This window comes from Amphiprion ocellaris, chromosome 5 (assembly GCF_022539595.1).
Source record: "Amphiprion ocellaris isolate individual 3 ecotype Okinawa chromosome 5, ASM2253959v1, whole genome shotgun sequence".
Classification (NCBI taxonomy): Eukaryota; Metazoa; Chordata; class Actinopteri; family Pomacentridae; genus Amphiprion; species Amphiprion ocellaris.
In genome coordinates this window covers 36328908-36350828 of record NC_072770.1, presented here as the reverse complement: position 1 = coordinate 36350828, position 21921 = coordinate 36328908, and the positions used below count along the sequence as shown (strand labels likewise).

Sequence of the window (21921 nt, the reverse complement as noted above, 5' to 3'; positions counted from 1 at the left end):
CTGGTGATGGGTAGCATTAATGTAACGCCATAAATGCAGGCTTGGATGACACCAGCATCTAGTTTGGGAAATGAATCAAATAGGATTAAGGTTGTTTTAGGGTGAGAACTAATTATCCATCTCTCTCTGGACCAGATTTCAGATGGCTTTTTGTGAAGTCTGTTCATCGTAAGAAATACAGTGTGGAGAGATTTTTCCCTTTTGTATTTTTGCACATGGCCTATTTTTGCATCTGCTGATTTTCACATTTCAGATCCATCATGAACACAGCCTTGAGTAGCTGTGAGCTCTGCCATCTACTTTTTTGTCCAATTATTTGCTTGACTTGCTGATGGAGGTCCCAGCAGCTCCTGCCTATACAGCACTATGACCTGTACACGACATGAACACATATTGCAAAAAATCCACGTTTCTTACCAGTTATATCCATTTAGTTAGATTTATTGAGATAATATCGACATTTGTAATGAATAGTAGTCACCAGGCTTTGAAAACAACAGATACCATTAAAACATGTTGGCAGAACTCAGCTACGTTGACCTTGGCGACTTGTAGTCAAACATCATTACATTTTTTCTGGGTGTTATCGTTGTGGCATCTTCTTTTGTCTTTGAAAGGGAGACTTGACGTCGTAAAGAAGCCAGACACTTTCAAATCAACAAAAAAAGAAACAGAAGAGATATCTGCTCCATAAGGCTAAAAGGAATGGAAATGCTTATGATCTCACGAGATCTTCAACACAGATATGCATCAAGAGTCCTGGGGCAAGAAAATAACACAAAAGTTTCACATCACATGGTTTCGTTTTAAGGGTGATTTTTTTCTGGAGTAATCCACGGTCTTTTAGTCAATAAATATCTTCATGGTTGAGTCCTCTAGTCCATAGCAATAAAACTATAATACAAAGAGAGATTTGGTGGGCAGTAGAGCTCAGAGACAGCTACTGTTGATGCTGGATCAAAGGTCAGGAATCTGTTTGGATATGTAGTCTTATACGGAGCTCCCTGGTCCAATTCCTCCATTTGTTCACTGGAATGTCCGTGATAACTGTCCTTGTTGGTCCCTGGTTTCCACCAATCCTCAAAACATATGATATCCAAATGTCCGATCGTGTTGTCAAAGAAACAGCGTCTGGTTCCACATAAGGTTATCCTGAAAACAGACGACTATCGGGTGACCTAGAAACACAGGGAAAGAACAAAAAAAGGAGATATTGAATGGATGCTGAGGATTAAAAGGGAATTTGTCTGAATGGTGAAAACAAATAGTTGTAGGGCTTGCAAAACAAGTGCTCTCTGACATTGAATGTGATACATCCTTTGGTAGATGAACAGAAAAGTTAAATCCTCTTTACTTTTCTAGTTGATCCTACTTTTATAGTCAACAAAAACTTCAATTTGACAAAATAGCTAAAATCTGTATAAAAATCTGTGTAACCAGTCTTAAAAGTCTCCTCTGTCCTTTGATGTCATGAATAGTTTCTCTGTACTAAGAATCACTTCTGAGGTAAGACATTGCTTCCTTCACACCAAGACTGTAATTGATGAGTGACTGATGAAAAACCGATCCTGTAAAATGTCATAAAACACGGAAAAACTTATTTTCTAAAGACCAAATTTACATATTCAAACTGTTTATTTTCAGAACCAAAAAACTCAAGATTGAATGATAGATACCAATGAATTTTGGGCCTTTTTGCATTAAAAAAATGTGAACTTCCAATTCATTATTTAAATTGTTGCTGACTATTGTAGCCAAACTAGCATCATGGCACTAGGAGTAGCAGTGTTGGTGTTTGGATCCACCAACTTAGTCCAGATTAAAGTATTTCAATAATTTTCAAAGTGATGTGTTAAAATTATTTTAAAAAAAAAACCCAAAATGCATCTACAGAAAATAAACACTCGATCACATCATGCCAGTACTGGTCTGTTCCAGGATTGTTTTGCTATTGTTACCGTATCGTTTTTAAGGTTTTAAATGGTTTGGCACCATGTTTTTTTTTAAATCACAAAGCTTTGATTTTCATACCCTGGTTAGAGGACTGAGGCTGACTGGATGTTCCAACATCTAGATGATCGAGGCTTTGCAGTAACTGCTCCTAATCACTGGAACAGTTTCTTTTCCCTGTGAGATCTGCTGAGACTTTAGAAAGTCACTGCTGAAGACTCACCTAGAGTCAAGTCAAGCGTGACACCTTGATTTCATCTTTAATTGTGTTGTACCTTCTGTTTCTGCTTCTTAGTCACAGTGTTTCTGCTATTCAAATTTATTTATCACCTTTTTTCCAATTCCTGTTGTTTTAAATGTGCTTCAGGAAGTGCACCAGGAACAGGTTCAGACCCAGCAAACAGCTTTCTGTTCAAGGCTGGATTCAGAGTAGGATACTAATATACACTACGAGTCAAAAGTTTGGACACAGCTTCTGATTCAATGTTCTTTATTGAAGTATTTTCTACAAAATGATACAAATGGAATTATGTTGGAAACAACAAAGTGTTAATCTTCAGTATTAACCTACAAAGCAGAAAATAATACAAATTAATAAAAAGCATTGAATGAGAAGGTGTGTCCAAACTTTTAAGATTGTTGCTTATTAAGAATATTTCCTCTTTAAACAGTATATAAATGCCATAACAGCTAAGGAAATGGTGGATAATAAGCTGTATTGACTATGATTACCTTTGTGTCTCTCTTATGACACTAGGGGATTTGTTTGTTTGTTTCTTCTGATTCACATTTTGGTCTGAAGGCACAGAAAAGAAAAACTATTCAATGAAAAATAAAATAATGTCAATTATGTCATTTGCAGTCTATTTCCTGCATTAATTCCCTGTCTGCTCTCTTTCCTGTTTTCTTTCTGTCTCCTCAGTCATTCTTTATTAAATTTAACTTGCCTTAACTTAAAATTCGGTAGACATTCACAGCATCCAGAGGATGAATCCAGATGACTGGATCATGATAAACACCCAACACCCTCATCCAGTCAAATTTTCCATTTGTCAGCATGTGGTTTATAATCAAATACCCTCAGATCTAATGATATTGCTCCTGAATACCAAACTAACACAATTATAGCTATAAAAATTTAATATAAAATATAATAATGACAACAATACCTGCTAAACATCAGCCGGTTAGGATTTTACTCATGACCATAACCACATGCTGATGTAATCATTTAGCCCAAATCACTGCTGTGCACAAGTATCACCTCAAAGAGGGGACATTAGCATGATTGTTGTCTCTTATCTGGGTGCTTGTACAGCGACTAACTGATTAACTGACGAATCATTTCGGCTCTCCTTCAGCTAACCTTTTAACACAAGCTCTTATTTTGGTAACAAGCAACAGTCTGTCACAAAAAAATGACAGGTTCAAGGTGTGCACATTCCCTGCTGGCATGTTTAGAATTCAAACATCTGTGGTGCTACACGGCAAAAATTACTAGAAGTCAGATGTAATACAATGTACATCATGGTCAATGATTTCCATGCAAACACGGGCAATGTTATTATTCATGATAGCATACTGCCGGCATAAGTATTCTCAGACTTTTTCATGAATATTAATCTGAAGGATTGAAAGATGTGGTTTGTACTACTCTCATTTTAAGCGTAGCTCTACTCCGAGGGGTGAATGTTGCTCCTTGTTGGTTTGCCCTTTAAAAAGCAGAACAGAAGTAACTTTCTGACTTGGTATGTGATGTAGGAGACACTCTAAAAGGCACACAGAGACACACAGAAGTAAGAACATGTGCTCCTGTGGGAATATTTGGGAATTACTGTCATTTCGTTAGCAGCAAGTGAGGCCTCACCAGTTGAATCGACGAGCGCTTTACCGCACACGGTCAGCGTTTTGAGCAATGCAATTCAAACATGTTGTGGAAGTGTGATTTTTCTGCTGCTTCGAGCTGCAGATGACGACACAGAGCTTGCTGTTTGGGGAGCCACAATTTAATTTTCACTTCTGTGTGACAATCCTCAGGAATCATGGGCGTGAGAGAGAATATGAAAATTGTTTGGTCTCACTACACTTGCAGCAGCAGACTGTAGACACAGTACAGTCAAACATTTAGTTAAACCGTGCTATTTGGTCACAGTGTTGGAAGAGGCAAACTGGCATATTTCTGATGTGGTGCAGGAATCAGTTTATATGGATTTACAAGCAGTGCCACGCAGATGATTGCTCTACTGATAACTGCTACATACATGTACAAGATTTCTGTGATCATAGTCTATTTTTACATATATGAGAGCTTTCATATTGTGAAAGAAAAGTAAAAGCATGATGAGGCAAACAAATACAACACATTTGTTACTGCAGCAGCAGCTTTTAAGGAGTATTCCACCTCAAAAGAGACAAGCGAAAGATTAAAAAAAGCTGACACACGTAAAAACTGAGTTAACAAAATGCAGAAAGCAGAAAATGTAAGCAGAAGCAAAAAAAAAAAAAAAAAAAAAAAAAAAAAACCTGAACTCTGGTGAAACCTTATGAAACCAATTAGCATGCTGTGGTGCTGCAGGTGTCACCGTGAGGGTTATCGGTGAGCAAACACACAAAGGGGAATCAGCAGAACAGAAGGCAGCTCCTCTGGGTTTGATGCTTAAGTTGCCTCAGGATGAAAGACTACACTTGACTGGCCAGCTGTAGGTTCAAAGCCCCATCGACAAACAAACTAAGACCAACCTTTGATGGAGATCGACTGAAGCACACGTGCCTGTGCATGTTTACATCTGTGTGAATCCAATACTCGTCATTATCTACCCAGAGTGACAAAAGAATAATCATCTCTGAATATTCATAGTTTTAATGCAGGAGTCTAACTATATCCAACTTGCGCTGAGGACATTTTTTCAGCCTTCGTTGCTCTAAAAACACAAATTACAAAGTCGATATCAGCCTCCAGCGATGTTTAAAAAAAACAAATCAATCACCAATAGAATGATTTAGCTCCTCTTTACAGGCTTATCCATTGATTAAACATCTCACACCATTTTCCTACCTTTTACCTCTAAATACTAGTTTTACTCACATGCTGTTTTGAACTGACAATACAGAGATGAGAAAAATAAACCAAAAAACAACTTGGTGCAATTTCATCACTTTCAATTTCTCTTCTGTCACAAAACAGACAAAACAATGTTGTGATGTTTTACAAATGTTCAAAAACCCGAAACTCAACTCCAATCATCAAAATTGAAATTTTAGAAGCTTTTTCCATGAAAACAACCCCTTCAAGCCTTAAAATAGCTTAGATGTAACTCACAGATCTAGTCTCCCCATGTCTTTCACCAATCAGCTCTCCACTGCTTGCCTGCAGCTGGAGCACACCAGCTCACCTCTAATTTAAACATGCCAAAGGTCCATTGTGAATTTGGGAAACACCGTTTTAAGTACTCTGCACCTGTCATCTGGAACTCACTGTAGAACACATTGAATCTGAAGGAACTCATCACCACTGGTCCAGACTTCCCTTGAAAAAGAGGTCATTGTATCTCAACGGGACTGACCTGGTTAAATAAAGGCTAAACCAAAAAAATAATAATAACAACTCTACTCAAACACTGTAAAACTATTCTATGCTACACAATGGCAAACTGTAATATTGGAGGAGTTCAGTCATCTGTGCTTGAACAGATTTTGGAGAAGGACAATGACACCGAAAGCACCATTCAACAAGCAGATGGGATTGATTCTATTCCATTACCTATAAAACTGCATAAGTCTGAATCCATGGTTTTGTCACTGTCATCCACTGCAGTTCTATTTCATTGCTTATTTCTCTCATGACACATCTTCTAGCATGTAAATAGACACCATATGGACATATTAGCGAGGCGAAAACAGCTTCATTTTCATCAGAGGGGGTCTTCAACACTAACTTTCAACATGAGGAGAGTCTCCCAAACCACGTGGTGTTGGACTCTTGGGTAGCACAGGGATAAAACACTCGCCCACAAGACAGATTTCAGTTCATGGCAGCAGCTTTCCTGGCTTGGTTGCATACCAACAAAGACAACAGGTGGTGTTTGAGTGCAAAGCTGCTGACGGATCACGTTGTTGTCACTGCACTGCCAGCTCCCACTGATTGGTTTGGGCAACTGGAATTTGGGTATAGGGTGAAACAAGGTGGTTTAACTTGTGTTTTTCCTACTTGAATTTGAACTTTATTACCACTGTATTGTAAACCAGCACCGAACAACATTTTGATGACATTTTTAATGCATTCACTTCAATATTTGAGTAAAACATCAGCTGTATTATTTAATGGATGGAGTACGCAGTGTTTAATTTCCGTGTTTTATTCCACCTTCTGTTTATCTTGTATTGTCTTAATAATAAAAGCACTCATTCTGAGCATAATATTGTAATTTTATGAATAATAACCTTCTCTTATGGAGGTTAATTGTGGTCATAGAAGACATTCAATTCAAGCTAAGGGTATTAATTTGTCAATTTCATAAACATGCCACAACTGAACTGCATCTACGTATGTTTCCAGAATACTGAAGCAACAATACATATATTTCACACAGCTGTGGTGCAGCAAATGCAAGTCATATTTTCATTATGTCTTGAAAAGAAATGTCTCTCAGACAGCTATCCATCAGCAAACTTCAACACACTCTCTGCAAGCGTCCGAGTACCTGTCAAGTGAAAAGGCTCTGTGGTTCTTTTGCCTTCTGTCCTCTGATTGATAGGAAGTGAAAAGCAGGAGCTGCTGGGGTTATAATTCCTGACATTACCAGCAGGACTATAAAACTAGTGGCTCTCGGACATGCGGAGAAAGAGGGAACGACTGGAGTTGTCTGGGAAGGGGCCTGGAGGGTGTTAAGACGTCTGATTTACTGACGTGACTTCATCATGAGGTGAAACGACACCATCATTTTTTATCAACAATGCCACTGCCAGACATGAGAGAAGAAAGGCTTTATAGTAGCAGCTGTATGAGGCGTGTACTGCAAGTGAGGAGTTTGTTTACACCTGTAGTACCCATTTATTTTTCTTTTGCTTATTATTATTATTAACTTATTAACTTTTTAAAATCAAAAACACAATATAACAACATTTCACAGAGCTGCAGACTTTAGACTAGGATCAGTCTTAAAGCAGGACTGTTTCATTCTTTGTAGCTACTGTAAATACTGTAAGGGCTGCACAGTGGCTCGGTGGTTTCAACTTGCAGCTAGAAGATCCCCGGTTCGCCTCCCCTGCCCTTCCGGGATCTTTCTGCATGGAGTTTGCATGTTTGGGGGAGCATGAAAGATGGCGGGAAGGCTGGGACGCAAACCAGGGATGATATAACTGCAAGGTGAAAGTGCTAATCACCAAGCCACTGTGTAGTCCGCCTTTTTTTTTTTTTTTTTTTTTTTAATAAAGCAAAAAATGTTGCCTGACTTCTCAACTTTCTAGTTTAGCTGCTCAAGTTTGAGACTCAAGTTCAAGTTGTGCAGCTGCCAGTAACTTCTGAAACACCAGGTTGGTGCTGGGCAGCACAGAACAGTGGGTCAAACTGCTTCTTTACATTTTTGCTAATAAGAAAGCAAAAAATCCAAACATAAAAAAACATCTGCCTGCTGCTTCTGGAACGGTGTTGGTAATAACTGGAACTGAGACAAACGGTTCAACTGAGGGCCAGAAAAACAAAACAATGAGCTGAAAGACAGTAAAATAAATCAGGGAATATTTTCCATGTGTGTGTTACTACTAACTACCCATTCATATATGTCATAATTTAATCCATTTTTATTATAAAAACATGGATTACAACAGCTTTTTTCATAAAAATGGGGATTTAAGACTTGGACCTGACTGCTTTTGGGAAACACTTGCGACTTGAAAATGGCTGAATGATTTCAGGTCTTTTCTTGTAACGCTGCTCAAACCGAAACCTGAATAGCTGCACTCTTTGAAAATTACTTCCTTCAGTGAATGGACATGGCCTTAATCATATAAAACTGTTCAGGTGCTGGGTCATTTTTCTAGTCAGCTTTAAGAGACCTGAAAAACTGCTTTCTAACAAAAGCTTGTAACTTGACAGAACTTGCGTATACGACTGAAAAATGTATAAAATATATCTTTAACCAGGGTTTTCTATATCTGTAGAAAAGCAGGCATAATGAGTTTGATTTCTGTATTGTTGAATTTTTGAAGAGCTCCTCAAATTGAATTTTGTTCGAACTTTTATTGACAGAATAAAGGACTTTACAGAGACAGCCACAGCATGAACGCCACCTTTGAGAACCTGAGCTCGATCCAGAGAAAGCCCTCTGCTCATTCCCCAGAATGATGTTAACTGTCCAGGAAGCTGGGATACAGAGCCCTCTAGCAAACACAAGCCGTCCCTTGCTGGCTCTCCGTGGGAGGCAGCAAGGCCACGAGCATGGAGCGACCCCCGCTGACTCCCTAATCAAAAAAGAGTGGAGGTTCTGACGGGTTCTACTAGCCACCTGGACCCCTGCTTGTCTGTGCCTCTGTTTCTGCTTTCCCGTGGCAGTGTGAGAGGGCATGAATTATTAACCCGGCAAAAATAAAAAGCTCTGCTTCATCCAGGCCTCCTGTAGCCATGAATAATGGAAGAGGCAGCTCAACTACAGGCGTTTGGTGAGTCAAACAGTGGAGCGTGATGGATGGCTAAGGGCCTACTGTGCCCCCCTCCCTCCTCACCTACCATCCACTTCAGGTCTACCACACCCTGAAACCCAAAAACACGCGTCCAGATAACCTCCATTAATCTCTAGAAGTGCGAGAGCTCCAGCCCTCCTGCGCTGCTTCAGCACATCCCACTCGACGATTTTGCTTCCTGGAGGGATTTTTGTTTGTTTGTCTTTCTCCTGCTTTTCTCTCACCTTTGCTTTGTTTCTCACTGGTACTTTTGAAGTCATATGCAAGCCTCTTCAAAAGGCGAGACCCAACTGAAGCCTGCTCTCTCTTACCATTATTGCTAAAACCTTGAGGATCAGATGGATGCACGCGAGCTGCATTTCTGCTTAGCCGTCAGCAACATTTTATGATTCCCCAGAGGCTGCAGTTTCCAACATGTGCCAATGAGATCACTGGTGCACCATCAGGGGTCCATTATGGAAGCGATAATTATTTTTCTGCTCTTGAAGTGTACGCGTGCTGTATGCTTCCACAGCTCATTTCTTACCTAAGGAGATGAGAGAGCATCTTGATCATTTTATTTCTAATTCTCTATTTAATCTGTTCATATATAATGCATATATTCTTTTCCTCTCAAGAGAAAATGTGTTATTGATCTTATCATCTTCACTGTATGTGATACAACATCTTTTGAGCCCTGCAACTCTGATTTTGTTATTATACAACAGGTCCATGCAGAAACAAGACAAACATCTTGTTGCATATGTCAATGTGGCACATCAGGAATATTCACAAATAATTTTGAGACTAAATAATCTATTTTGCAGTAACGCTCTGTCGTAACATGCTCAGATGTCAGCTTGTGAAAGAAACCCTAAATTTATTTCATGATTATTACACTGACATCACATAATAGACATCATACTACATTACATTTTAAGTGCCAATCCCTTTTTTTTCTGTTAAATATGTGAGATCATAACTTAATTGCCTGAGAAATGACATAGTTTGAGAAAACAATTGGCAACACAAGAACACATTCCGCTAAACAGTAGCTAAATGGGCTAAATAAACTAACACCACATAGAGACATGAATACACTGTATTTATGTCAGGTCATATACTAAAGCCAAAATGTGAGTCAATTAAGATGATGGTCTCCAGTTATTAATCTGATTTGATCATTACCATATGAGTGTTGCATGCTTCACTTGTTAAGTTTATATCTTGTGTGCAGTACCGTGTGTGTTCTTGCTTTCTTTTTGTTTCCTTTGAAGCACACATAAGCAGTAACTTGTAAGCCCATGTGGCTGTGGAGAAATATTCATTCAATCATTCATCAGTAGAGCAGCTGGAAGCAGAGCGAGAACCTTCTCTTCAGGCAGCCTCAGTCTGGTGGTTCAGTCCACAACAGAGGACAGTTTTTACTACAAATTAAATGAGTCAAATGAGAAAAAGTACCAGAATTTGTTTAAACTACCTACTTTGGCCCACCTATAGATTGTTTGCACTGAATCAGTGGACAAGTTGGTACATCTGTCGTCCTTTCCCATTGGTTTGGTTTAATCACATAGAAACAATTAAACCAAAAGCTACATGACAACGTTCATTTGGGTCATTGGTTAGATGTGTTTGGGGCAGGAGTGAAAAAGTAAAGAAAGGAAGAAGCTCCTGTCTGCAAAATCTCAAGAAGTCAACACACTTTGTTGTTAGTTCAGGTCAGACCTGATTAATTCTCTGGCTAGCTGCCACCAGCTGTTTTGATTTTGCTCCTCCGCAGGTGTTTTGTTCTGCACCTGACCAAGATTGCTGAGTTCAGACGTGTCCAAACAAATTGTTCCTAGGGGAAACCAAACACAGTCTCAACCAAAGTTGCACAAAACAACACAAGCTTGAAAATACACCAATACTTGTCCATTGTGTGAAGAGTCCTTTGGTTTAAACTGTGATGCATCCAAGAGGATGTTTGTTTTCATTTGGGAGTACTTTCACCAGATCGTTCTGGTCTTTCCCAGCAGAGGCCCCTGGATTGCTGACTACCTGTTCTACACAGCTCAACCAAATTAGAAGCTTAAGTAAAATACAATAAAAGCAGCTGTACTTAAGACTTCTACAACAAAATGGGGCTGTAGCTAAACAGATAGCTGAACTTAACTCACCCCTTTCTAGTGTTAGAAGCCGATCGCTTCAAGACACACTTCACTGATTCTCCCCTGTGAGTCACGTCTTCCTCTCCTGCTGCCTCCTACTCTGCCTACTCTGCTCTGCACTCATCTGAAGCTGATAAAAAAAATCTTTCAGTGCTCTCTTTAGCTCCTGTTTCTTTCTTTTCCCTAGCCCTCCTCCATTATTCAACGGTCACATTCTTTTACAACTGTTATTCTGGGTTGTGAATTTGTAGTCATTTTGTTCCCTCTAAAATCTTGTGAATACTGTTTGCCCATGATAATTTAAGACTATCCACTATTTGCCCACACAAACAAAGACATATTTTAGTCATTTAACCCACCTTGGTTGTCTTAACTTTGTTTCCTGTACTGCAGCTCCATCCTTTGAGATCTGGCAGCACTTTACACTCTTCTCCATCCATGCAGGGATGCATCTGGCACCACCACTTCTGTGCAACTATGGATGCTGAGAGCAACACAAAAGAAGAAGGAAAAAAATACATTAAAAAAACAGGACTGAAAGCAATTAACAGCACGCTGTTTGGAGGTGTAGCACGGATCAGCGCCGGCTGAAGCAACAACAAGCACCTTCGGCTTCTATATACACGCTGGCCATTGAAGAGAGTGTCTTGATCTCTGAGATCTGTCAGTCCTGCCCCGGTGTGTTTCCAGGTCTGAATTACAGGCCAGGGTTCAATGTCAAGCCAGTGAGTGTTGTGAGCAGCTGTGTTCGGTGTGAGGAGGGTGGGTGTTGGTATGTAGGAGGAGTAAGGAAGCGTGCAGGAAGGCTGGCACGTCAAGGTCTTCTGTTGCTTCGAGGAGGCCTTACCGGGGAGAAACAGCTTCCCCTGACATTTCTAAAGTGAAGAGAGAACTGTCAAAATGGAAGAAGCCCCTGTCAGAGCTATTACAGTGAAAAGAGGAGATAGGGATCAATTCACCTGTAACCGAGGCCGCTTTGGACATGATATTAAATGACCTGGCCTTCTGTCTCCTCCGCTGAACACGTCTGATACAGACCCAACAACAGAAAGGAGTAAATGAACTGTTGCGTAATTTGATTTTGAAGACTGAAGCCTTTGGGTCACACAGCAGCAGGATCGCGAACATCTCACCGCCGTGTTTTTTTCTTCTTTCATACAGTGAACCTCTGATACTCCAGCGATCAGTGAGATAAGCACCAGAGGCACAGGGACAGGTGTGACAGTTTTGCACCACACCACATTTCTGCCCTAATCAGAAGTCGGTCTCATATCATTACCAACACTGTAATGAGAAGCCTGGCATACCGTCTACACAAGATGGAGCCGCTCTTGTTGTTCCCGCCACCTGTCCAGGGAAGCAGGAGCATTTGACAGTCTGGGATCTCTCTTCGATCTTGTTCTTGTTGCAGCATCGGTGAGCAGCAATTACCTCACAGGTTCCTGCTTTCACATGAACTGGAAGCACAAACACACACAGCGGTTAGAGTGCATGAGCAGACAGTAAATTCACGGTTCTTGAAGTTTTTCACCACAGCAACATAAACAAATGTAACAGACGTCTACACACACTGTATACACTGTTTGTACCTTCTCTTTGATGTATTTCTACAATCGTTATTTTTTGTGTAAATGATAAGGCTGGTGTTATTTTATATTTCGGAAAAGTCCAGATCACATTAAAAGATCAAAAACGGCAATGCATTAGCCCATATCTCTCTACTTTCTGATTTGTGTACTATATTTTTGGTGCTCCACCACAAGCCCACGGGTTCCAACTGAAGACTTCCAATGAAAAAAAAAACATCTGTCACAAACACATAGTGTGATCTGTAGTAATTAATCAGACATGCACTTCAGCTTTTGCTTAACAACTCATATAAATTGAATGACAGTTGCGTTTGTTGTCGATCCAACATAACTCCGCTGCGTTTCTTGGCAGAGTAATGAATGTGGGCAAAGATTTTGGACAACAATAGAGTTCTGTGGCTCAGAAGAATACAATATATCAAACTTCAGCTGTAAGCAGTATGTGTTGGATGGATCGCTTCATTGTTGGGTATTGTCTTTCTGGGGATTTATTGAAATTCCAGGGAGAGAGAAGGTACTTAGCTGCTGGCCTTTTGTTTCCAGCCATTGTGCAAAGCTAAGCTAACCACTTGAAGGTTGCAGCTTGATATTTATTACAGAGATATGAGCGTTATGTCAATTCTGCAAGAGAGAAAATAGGCATCTGTTCCAAAATGCCGACACGTTCCTTTAAACAGGCTGCACAGGCTTGTTTTGAGCTGGATGAATTGTGTTGGCAACCATCCAGCTAATAAATCTATCATACTGCTCACTTCTAATATGAATCTCTAATGTTCAACCAGTCCCACATTATGCAGAGATCCAAAGAGGCTATTCATACGGTGCAGAACACACAGTGCCGAGAAAATGTTCAGCGGAGATGAAGATTGAGATTCCTATTTTGTCAGAACATAAATCTGGCTCTACACAAGGTCGAACAAGGTTTCCTCGGCGGTGTGCTTCCACATCTCCTTTGCTATGAGGAGAATCCTGTGAGGGTATTTGAGTAATTTCCTCCATGAAGTCTAGCTTCAAACATCCAAACACAATGGCTACTTGAAATCCAGGTCATCCCCCAGGTGGAGGAGCCCGGCTTTGAACCCCACCGCAGCCCCACCTGTCCACATATCCTTGAGCAACATACTTAATCCACTGACCCTGTAGCTCATCCAGAGGACAAAAAGAGAATCTCTCCATAGGGGTCTGGCTAATGTAGTTAATTACACAACACTACAAAACGCACATGCTTCAAGAAAATGACTTGATCAACACCTCTAAACTACTTATTTATGTGAAAGAACATTACAATATCAATTACAAGGACACTGTTTTCACTGCCATTAGGTTGGATCAAACATCAATACTGCTGCCTAGTTTATATTCATTACTTTTCTGCATAGATCCATCACAATTCTAAGCATGTTTGTGTATTTACACATAACAATCAGGATTGGATGAGCGGGGGAAAAATAGAAGAAAAAAAAGCTTTTGAAAAGTTTTGACATTCCTTTCAGATAAGCCTTAATTATGCCTGTAAAGATTTTCAATTTGGAACTTGACTTGAAAATAGATTGCAGCGAGCTTCCATCTTCCCATTAGCTAGCAATCCAGAAATCTCAACTACAACATTAAAAACATTTTGCTTCCAATCAATAAGGTGCTATTCACATTCCCACAAAAGCCAAGACAACATTTGCCGATTGAGTGCTTTTCACTGAGCAGAAACGTATTGATGCAAAACAGGTCAAGCTCCATGCCCTTGATGTGATTATCTTTAAGCCCCCAGCACGCCCCCCTGTCAAAGTTAATTTCAAAAGTTTGAATAGCTTGGATAGAATATTCAAACTTTGTTTAAAGGATATATGTGCGTGGACAATAGGCAATCACAAGAGGTGTAAGAGGATAATCATTGTAAATCACCTGATTGTGAGGGGAAAAAAACAGATGCACTGTTTATCGGTGTCCAGAAAGTGCTCCTCAGTAAGTAAAATAAATAAGCACTGAGGTGATAGCTTTCTTCACTCTCACAGCATAACTGGATACATGCAAACAGGCATCAAGGACCAGATGTCACACTCAAATTGTTTAAAATCATCTCTCTTATTTGCTTGTCTTAAACATTGTTTGAGTTTCATTCATGTAGTTTTGCTGCACGTTGGCCAACTGCTCCGTGATGTAAAAAGGGGTAAATAAGGCTGCGGCTTGGTCTGGCCCAACACTCTGCACTCATTAAGGTGCAGGAAGCGGCTGCTTGGTGCTGCCTGTGTGGAGAGAACTGCTGATTAAAACTGGAGCCGCCTGCCAAGGTCACTGACTCGAAGGCTGGACCCAAAAACACCATGCAGTGTGGAGAGGACGAGGGGTCAGAGAGCAGGCTGTGGTGCTCACCCAAATAATGATCCATATGAGAAGAAACAAGCATGAACTGTCTGACTACTGTTGCTACATACTGGATATGGGGTCTGGGAGGTAACAGAAGCAGAGGAAGTGCATTAAATAACCAAGAGAAAGAAGTTATGTGTTTGTTCAAATCCTGAAATCTTTTTGGGTCTGCATTTTTAGCCGTTCAGCGTATTTACATTCAGCAATGATCTTCTTACTAGTTTCTTCTAGAGCAGAGTCATCCTGGATTTAGATTATATACTGAAAACAAGGGTTGGACAGAAAAATGTGTCATTTTATCTGATTCATATCTGTGTTTACACTGCACCACAGCTGTGCTGATAATCTTAACACTATATATTTGCTGATGGTTCACATTTAAAGTATTCAACTGGCTGAACACTGGCAAAGTGTATTGTGAAGCAGCCAAATGAAGCACAGAGTGTTTGTCACATTTATTGCCAAAAACATGGTTCCTCAGAACAAGAGATAAAGGTACAGTTGAATAAAGAACTTCTCACAATAATCCTGAATTATCTCCTAAGAGGTTCTGTGAAAGGTCTTCAAATTGAGAAGGTTTTCCTAACTGTTGTCTCCAAGATCAAGAATGCTCTTTGATCTGATCTTTATCTGTTTTCATTGTGTTAAAAAAGATTAACTAGTTGGAAAGTGGCTGTGAAAAGGGTTCCCTCATTTTTTTTGTTTTCTTGTTCTTTTTTCTGTTTTCCCTTTGTTTAAAGAAAAAAAAATCTAAAATGAATACACTACCGTTCAAAAGTTTGAGGTCACCCAGACAATTTCATGTTTTCCATGAAAACTCCCACTTTTATCCATGTGCTAATATAACTGCACAAGGGTTTTCTAATCATCAATGAGTCTTTCAACACCATTAACTAACACAATGTAGCATTAGAACACAGGAGTGATGGTTGCTGGAAATGTTCCTCTGTACCTCTATGGAGATATTCCATTAAAAATCAGCTGTTTCCAGCTACAATAGTCATTTACCACATGAACAATGTCTAGACTGTTTTTCTAATTAATTTAATGTTATCTTCATTGAAAAAAACTGCTTTTCTTTCAAAAATAAGGACATTTCTAAGTGATCCCAAACTTTTGATTGGTAGTGTAGAAGGTGTGAACAATGAATGAGAGATATAAAATAAGTTTTACACCATATTTTAGAGAATTATTTTAGGAGTTGTTCAACATTTTTGGAAAATAGTTCCTACCCTGTATGGTATCTAGTGAAAGTGAAAATGGAGAGACAGCTACTCGGATACAAACTTTGACATCTACCACCTAAAAAGTTCATTAATTAATATTCTTAATCTACAATAGTTCATGTAAAAACTATTCCTTTAAATTTGCAGCCATGTTACATTTAAAGAACTCACTGGGCCTATTTGACACAATACTAGATGTATAGAGTATACAATAAGTATCAGTTTCTTTCAGTCAAAGATAAATGCATTCTTCAGAGCTGCAGCTGAGGGCAGGTAAAAGGTCAACGTTCTGCTCAAGGACACCTCGACAGTGGTGAGGTGACCAGTGAACCTTTGATTCTGTTGTTGTAAAATGCTCTGTCAAACCACCGGGGTCACCCTGTCACTGTGTTCACGGTATAAACCAGTCTCAGTATGACATCAGCGCCAGCACTGAGTGTGAGAGCTGTAAAGTGTGACACATAGATGCAGCAGAGAGGCAGCGTGTTGTCTGCTCTGAGCGTGAATATCCAGGTGGCAACATAAATGGCTCATAAGACCCCTGATCAATACATTTCTATTAAAGCACTTAGGACTGCCATCAGTTTGAATCAGCAGGCATCCATGTCAGCAGGAGGGAGAGATGAGAGACAAAGAGAGGTGAAAGGACAGAGACCACTAATGAGAACTGGCACAAGGCTGAACCCTCCGGTCAATCAATACCACTCTGTAGCAAAGCACTCTGCTCTACAATCATATGAATTGATCCCTGATTGATAAATGTCAACGTGCAGCCAGGACCCACACAGAGCTGGACAGGAATAAATGGGGAAACTCACCTTGCTCTATCCTTGTCTTAAAACATTGGATTGGCTGTACGGATCAGAAACGAGATTCTTTAATCCGTTTTAAATGTATGTTTAAACACAATCCAACAAATGAAAAGCTTTTGTTTTAGCGCATTAAGGTTCACAGGCCGACTTCCTGCATGAAATGATTATGATTACAACTGGCTCATAAAACATGAAACTTGAATCCATGTTCTGTCACATGTCATTTAATAAAAATAATTACAGAATGTTTGAAGTCAACAAATACTACATTGTGTATTCTGGTCATTAGTGTTCGCATCATCTGTATTACTGTAAAATAAATGAGTGAAACACAGTGAACCTGTAAAAGCAGTGACGTCATTTGAGACAAAAACAGGTGAAAACTAGTTGGGAAATTATACAAAAAAAACAACTTTGTCTCAGTGAAATATTTGACATTTCTGAAGACATTTTCTAAGTCTGTTTCGGCTTGTTTTCGTAGCATTTAATTAGTTTTAATTGACTTTTCTTTTGCAACTTAATTCCACCAGTCTTTATCCATTTATTTAATTTGATTTTACACTAATTTCCAGATGGTGAAAAGAACCACAGTTACAGTCTAACAGCTAAATACGACTAACTTCAACTCAACTAGTGGTGCTTAAATCAAACTGTTTGAAAGCCATGTTTCTGACAGTATGTTAGTCAGTCAGTCACCCAGTTTACAAAACTAGTGTTTGACAAACACTGTGAAGTTCACAGCTGTCTGCATAAGTTTGTGTGGAACATCAAAAAGTTGAAAATATAAACCTGTCAGTACTTTTACGAAGGTATATAAGCCATTTCAATTTAAAAGACTTGATGTGTGAATCCTCTGATGCAGAAAGGGGAAGCGCTGATGGATGCACTCTCCTTTCACTCTGCTCATTTTACCTGTCACTCTGCCCACTGGCTTTGACTTCATATCATGTTTTTCATGGAGGCATTTGCTAACATGATGGCAAAAGGCAGGCAGGAAAAAGAGAACTGTGGTCCCTTGAGTTTATTTATGAAATGCGTTCACGAGTAAGGCTGCATTCAGTGAAGGCATTTAACTTTTCATAAACATGTTAAACATTTATGGTCAAAAACAGCAACATAAAGCAGCAAGATGTATCTGTGAAGTCAACGTATATAAGGAAATGATTAGTTTTATTCAAAAGCTGCCTCTCACATTCACTTACAACTAAGTAATAATAAAGAGACCTGAATGGATTATTTAAATAACCCAAGTTTTATATTCAGGCATTCTGTTCATTTATGAAGTATTCCATCCGACTATACATCCAAGGTCAATCCGACATTAAGTATGCATGCATAGTGTTGCATATATCTGCAAAATTTTACTCCTAAAGGCCACATATATGTTTTATGTAGGATGTAATTTGTCCTACAACTCAAAATAAATTAAGTCTCAGCTCAAAAAGTCCTTGAGAAGTTCCACTGGAGACTGAACCTTATGGGACAGTGCTGTACATTCACTTTCTGTACTAAAAGTAGTTGCCAGTCACTGGGCAAAGCGCTCTCCTGTTGTCCTTATCACAGAACTGATCATATGGGATAGAACAAAGCCACAGGTTGCTTTCAGCTCCTACAGCAATCAAACAATTGATCTAACGTGCAGGTAGGGAGGCATCAAGAACAACACACTGCCAGCTGTCAGCTGCATGACTGGCTATATCAGCTTCAGCTGACCAGTCAAGCACATCATACAGTAATAGAAGCACAACAGGGGATACAGGAAAAACACAAGCACGGTGTTCATTCTAATACAGAGAGGGAGCCTTCACTGACTGCAGCAAACCACAATCAGAAAGACTTCATCTGCCAAAACTGATGAAGATTTTTATTTGTCACTGTGACTCTCAGGAGCTATTCTGGATCAAAAAAAAAAAAAAAAAAATCTAATCTACACCATTCATCTATTATGAGTCCTAAAAAGAACCTGTCATTATGATGGATTTATGTATGAACTTCAAAGATGGGGTAGTTTTCCTCAATAATCTGTCCTAAATTGCTCATTGCTCAAAATTGCAAAACAAGCGAGATCTATTATACTTCAGATATTCCAGGAGACATTATGTGCCACTGGAAGACTTTGTCCATACTTTAAAATAATATGTTTGGCTTAATATGAGACTGAATGTCTTCGAAAGAGAGGAGTAACTACTAAACATTACAAAGTACTCATGTTGAATATGTACAACATTCCCAGTGCATCAGCAACACCAGCACCTTTTCTTCTTGTCGTAGAGGTGACAAACACTGATGGTATCGGTAGTTGTCAAGGAAACAAGTATAACCCGTTAAAGCCAATCAACACTTCTGAACAGCAGCTTATCACAAAATTATCAACTTCTGTGCTAACACCCAATAAAGAAAGTTGCAATTCATATCAATGCTGTGCAGAAAGGAAGCGTGAAAACAAGTGTAATTTTGCTATTCTTTGGCAAGAAGCAGGGACTTTATGGTGTTTCATCATTACCATAAGGTTGCCAGGCAACCAGAAGTACCTGGGCTAAGTCCTGCACTTAGCATCCTGTCATTTTTACACAAAGTTTTTTTTTAACAAATAAAAATAGTAACAAAAAAAGAATTGAATTATTACTAGTGAGAATTGGAGGTGCTACCTTTGGACACAACCAGGCTTATTAGCCTCGTTCCAGGCTTTATCTCAGTTAGAAGTCAGCCAGCTGCAAGCTTCAGCTTATAGCAAAAAAAAATACATTTTATTAAAGTTTTGAACTATTCATGTAGAAATATGCATTTAGGTTAATGATAGTAAAGGTTTAGAGTCATAGCCTGCCACATACACTACCATCCAAAAGTTTGGGGTCACCCAGACAATTTCCTGTTTTCCACTTTTATCCATGTGCTAACATAACTGCACAAAGGTTTTCTAATCATCAGTTAGCCTTTCAACACCATTAGCTAACACAATGTAGCATTAGAACACAGGAGTGATGGTTGCTGGAAATGTTCCTCTGTACCTCTATGGAGATATTCCATTAAATGAATAGTCATTTCCCACATTAACAAAGTCTAGACTGTATTTCTGATTCATTTAATGTTATCTTCATTGAAAAAAAAATGCTTTCTTTCAAAAATACGGACATTTCTAAGTGACCCCAAACTTTTGAACGGTAGTGTAGCTGAAATGTTCCCAGTTGGGTTTCAACTGGGAGCCTTTGCTGAATGTCATAAAGTCAAGCTCAAAAAAACAAACATAAAAATAACTTAGAATAAATATTAGCCAATGTCATTATCTAACTGTGGCTTTTGATATCATCATGAAATATCCAGAATATGTGATGACATCATAGGAAAACACGAATATTAATATTAGCACATTTATTTCACACGTCTTTGTGCTTTACAGCTCTGAAAATATAATTTCAAATGATCTTCTTGTTCATGTTTTTACAAAAAGGATTTATGTCATTAATTAGTGAGGAGTATTTTTTATTATGTTACATTATTGTGGAGTTTGTCTGCCTATTTTTATATCCACTGCCAGTCAAAAGTTTATTTGTATTATTTTCTACATTGCAGATTAATACTGAAGATTAACACTTTTTTGTTTAAAACACAATTCCATACATATTCTTTTATAGTTTTGATGCCTTCAGTATTAATCTACAATGTCGAAAGTAATTACATAATATCCACTGAATGAGAAGGTGTGTCCAAACTTTTGACTGTTAGTGTACATTAACTTAAAAGAATTATTTTTTTTTTACAGCTTCAGTGCATCATTGCATCATGACTGCAGAGGTCATGAACATCTAGTATTGTACACTACAATCTGTGTATTCTTCAACATGCTCCAGGTTAATATATCGAGGAACTGCTACAATGTAAATAAGAAAAGACAGGAATGTGCAGATGCTGATGTAGCGACATCAGACTACAAGAACCCTGATGAGCAAAAATACGAAGCATTACTGACTGTGTTCCTAAACCAAGGGGAGTCAATACACAATAAATCACATGGCAGGTCATACAGTTATCAGCTGTGTATTCTCCTGCATGAATGCTCAAGGAGCTGCGATTGTGTGGAAGAAAACACATAATTAGTGAAGTTCATTATAGCTCAAACATAATAATTACACCACTTACACAGCAATTTACAGCGAGTCACAGCACCTGGTCATCTGAATGTTGAGTGAAGAGATCAAACACCTAACAGATCTCTGTAGCCGGGAGGCCGAATGCAGTGCTCCAAAACGTTCAGCTGAATTACCATCAAATCAAATGTTATTTCTTCACCATCCTGTTGACATGAACAGATGTATCTACCTGACAGGAAACAAACTTCTTTATCCACTAAGGCATGAAACAGAAAGTCCGGCTTCAGCGGGCTTTCACCGCAGAGGGACAAAGAGCAAAACATACAGTGTGCGTCTCCCATTTCAATCCTGCCTCACGCAGTGTGCTGCAAGCCGGCCTTTTTCAGTCGGCAAATGCGGAGGCAGATCAAATCTCTAAAAACAGAGTCACGTCCTGGTCACAGGGCCCAACCACAGGAACAGCAGCAGCCATAAAAACAGAGGTTGTAGGCCATACAATAGAGACACCCAATGAATTAATAATGACTCAGATCATCTTGTTTGCTCCAAACGCCGATAACCCATTTTGGTCAACTCAAAAGCCTCCACATGCTGAACACAACTAACTGCAGCGTATTTTCCAGGTGAATCAGAGCCTATGAAGGAGCACATCTGCCAGCTTCACACAGCAAAAACAGTCATTAAAAACAGACATGAGTGGTTATTAAAAATAGATCCAGGTGAAACTATTCAAATGGCCATGTGGAAAAAGTTAAAAAAAAATCTGTTCATGTGAAAAAAGACACTAGAGACATACTGAGGTATTGGTTTATGAAACATTCATTCCTCTTGCCTGGTGAGAAACACGAAGTGATGTCTCGCAAGACCAGTGTCTAATTGGATTACCATATTCAGAAAACACTGACTCATTTCTAGCCAGCTGTAAACCTGCTGAGCTGACAATCAGGCACAGCACCATCCAAGAACACACTCACATGTGAGAGAGGCAGCATCAGGAGTTAAGTTTAAAGGGGAATTCTAGTATTTCTCACCCTGATACTCATTCTTTTGACCATGATAAATAATGGACAAGATAATATTTAGTTGTC

The 21921-nt window shown here is 39.2% G+C and overlaps 1 protein-coding gene across 1 annotated transcript in view; it reads right to left on the bottom strand.

Annotated features, from left to right (window-relative positions):
• Positions 1-420: 420 nt before the first annotated feature.
• tafa3a (TAFA chemokine like family member 3a) overlaps positions 421-21921 on the bottom strand; it is a 100344-nt gene continuing 78843 nt past the window's right edge. The window contains exons 3-5 of the mRNA XM_023288076.3: positions 12065-12214; positions 11117-11241; positions 421-1178 (exon numbers count right to left, since the gene is read on the bottom strand). Coding sequence (XP_023143844.1) covers positions 1167-1178; positions 11117-11241; positions 12065-12214 — 287 coding nt within the window. The 3' untranslated portion in view covers positions 421-1166. The remainder of the gene's footprint in view (positions 1179-11116; positions 11242-12064; positions 12215-21921) is intronic.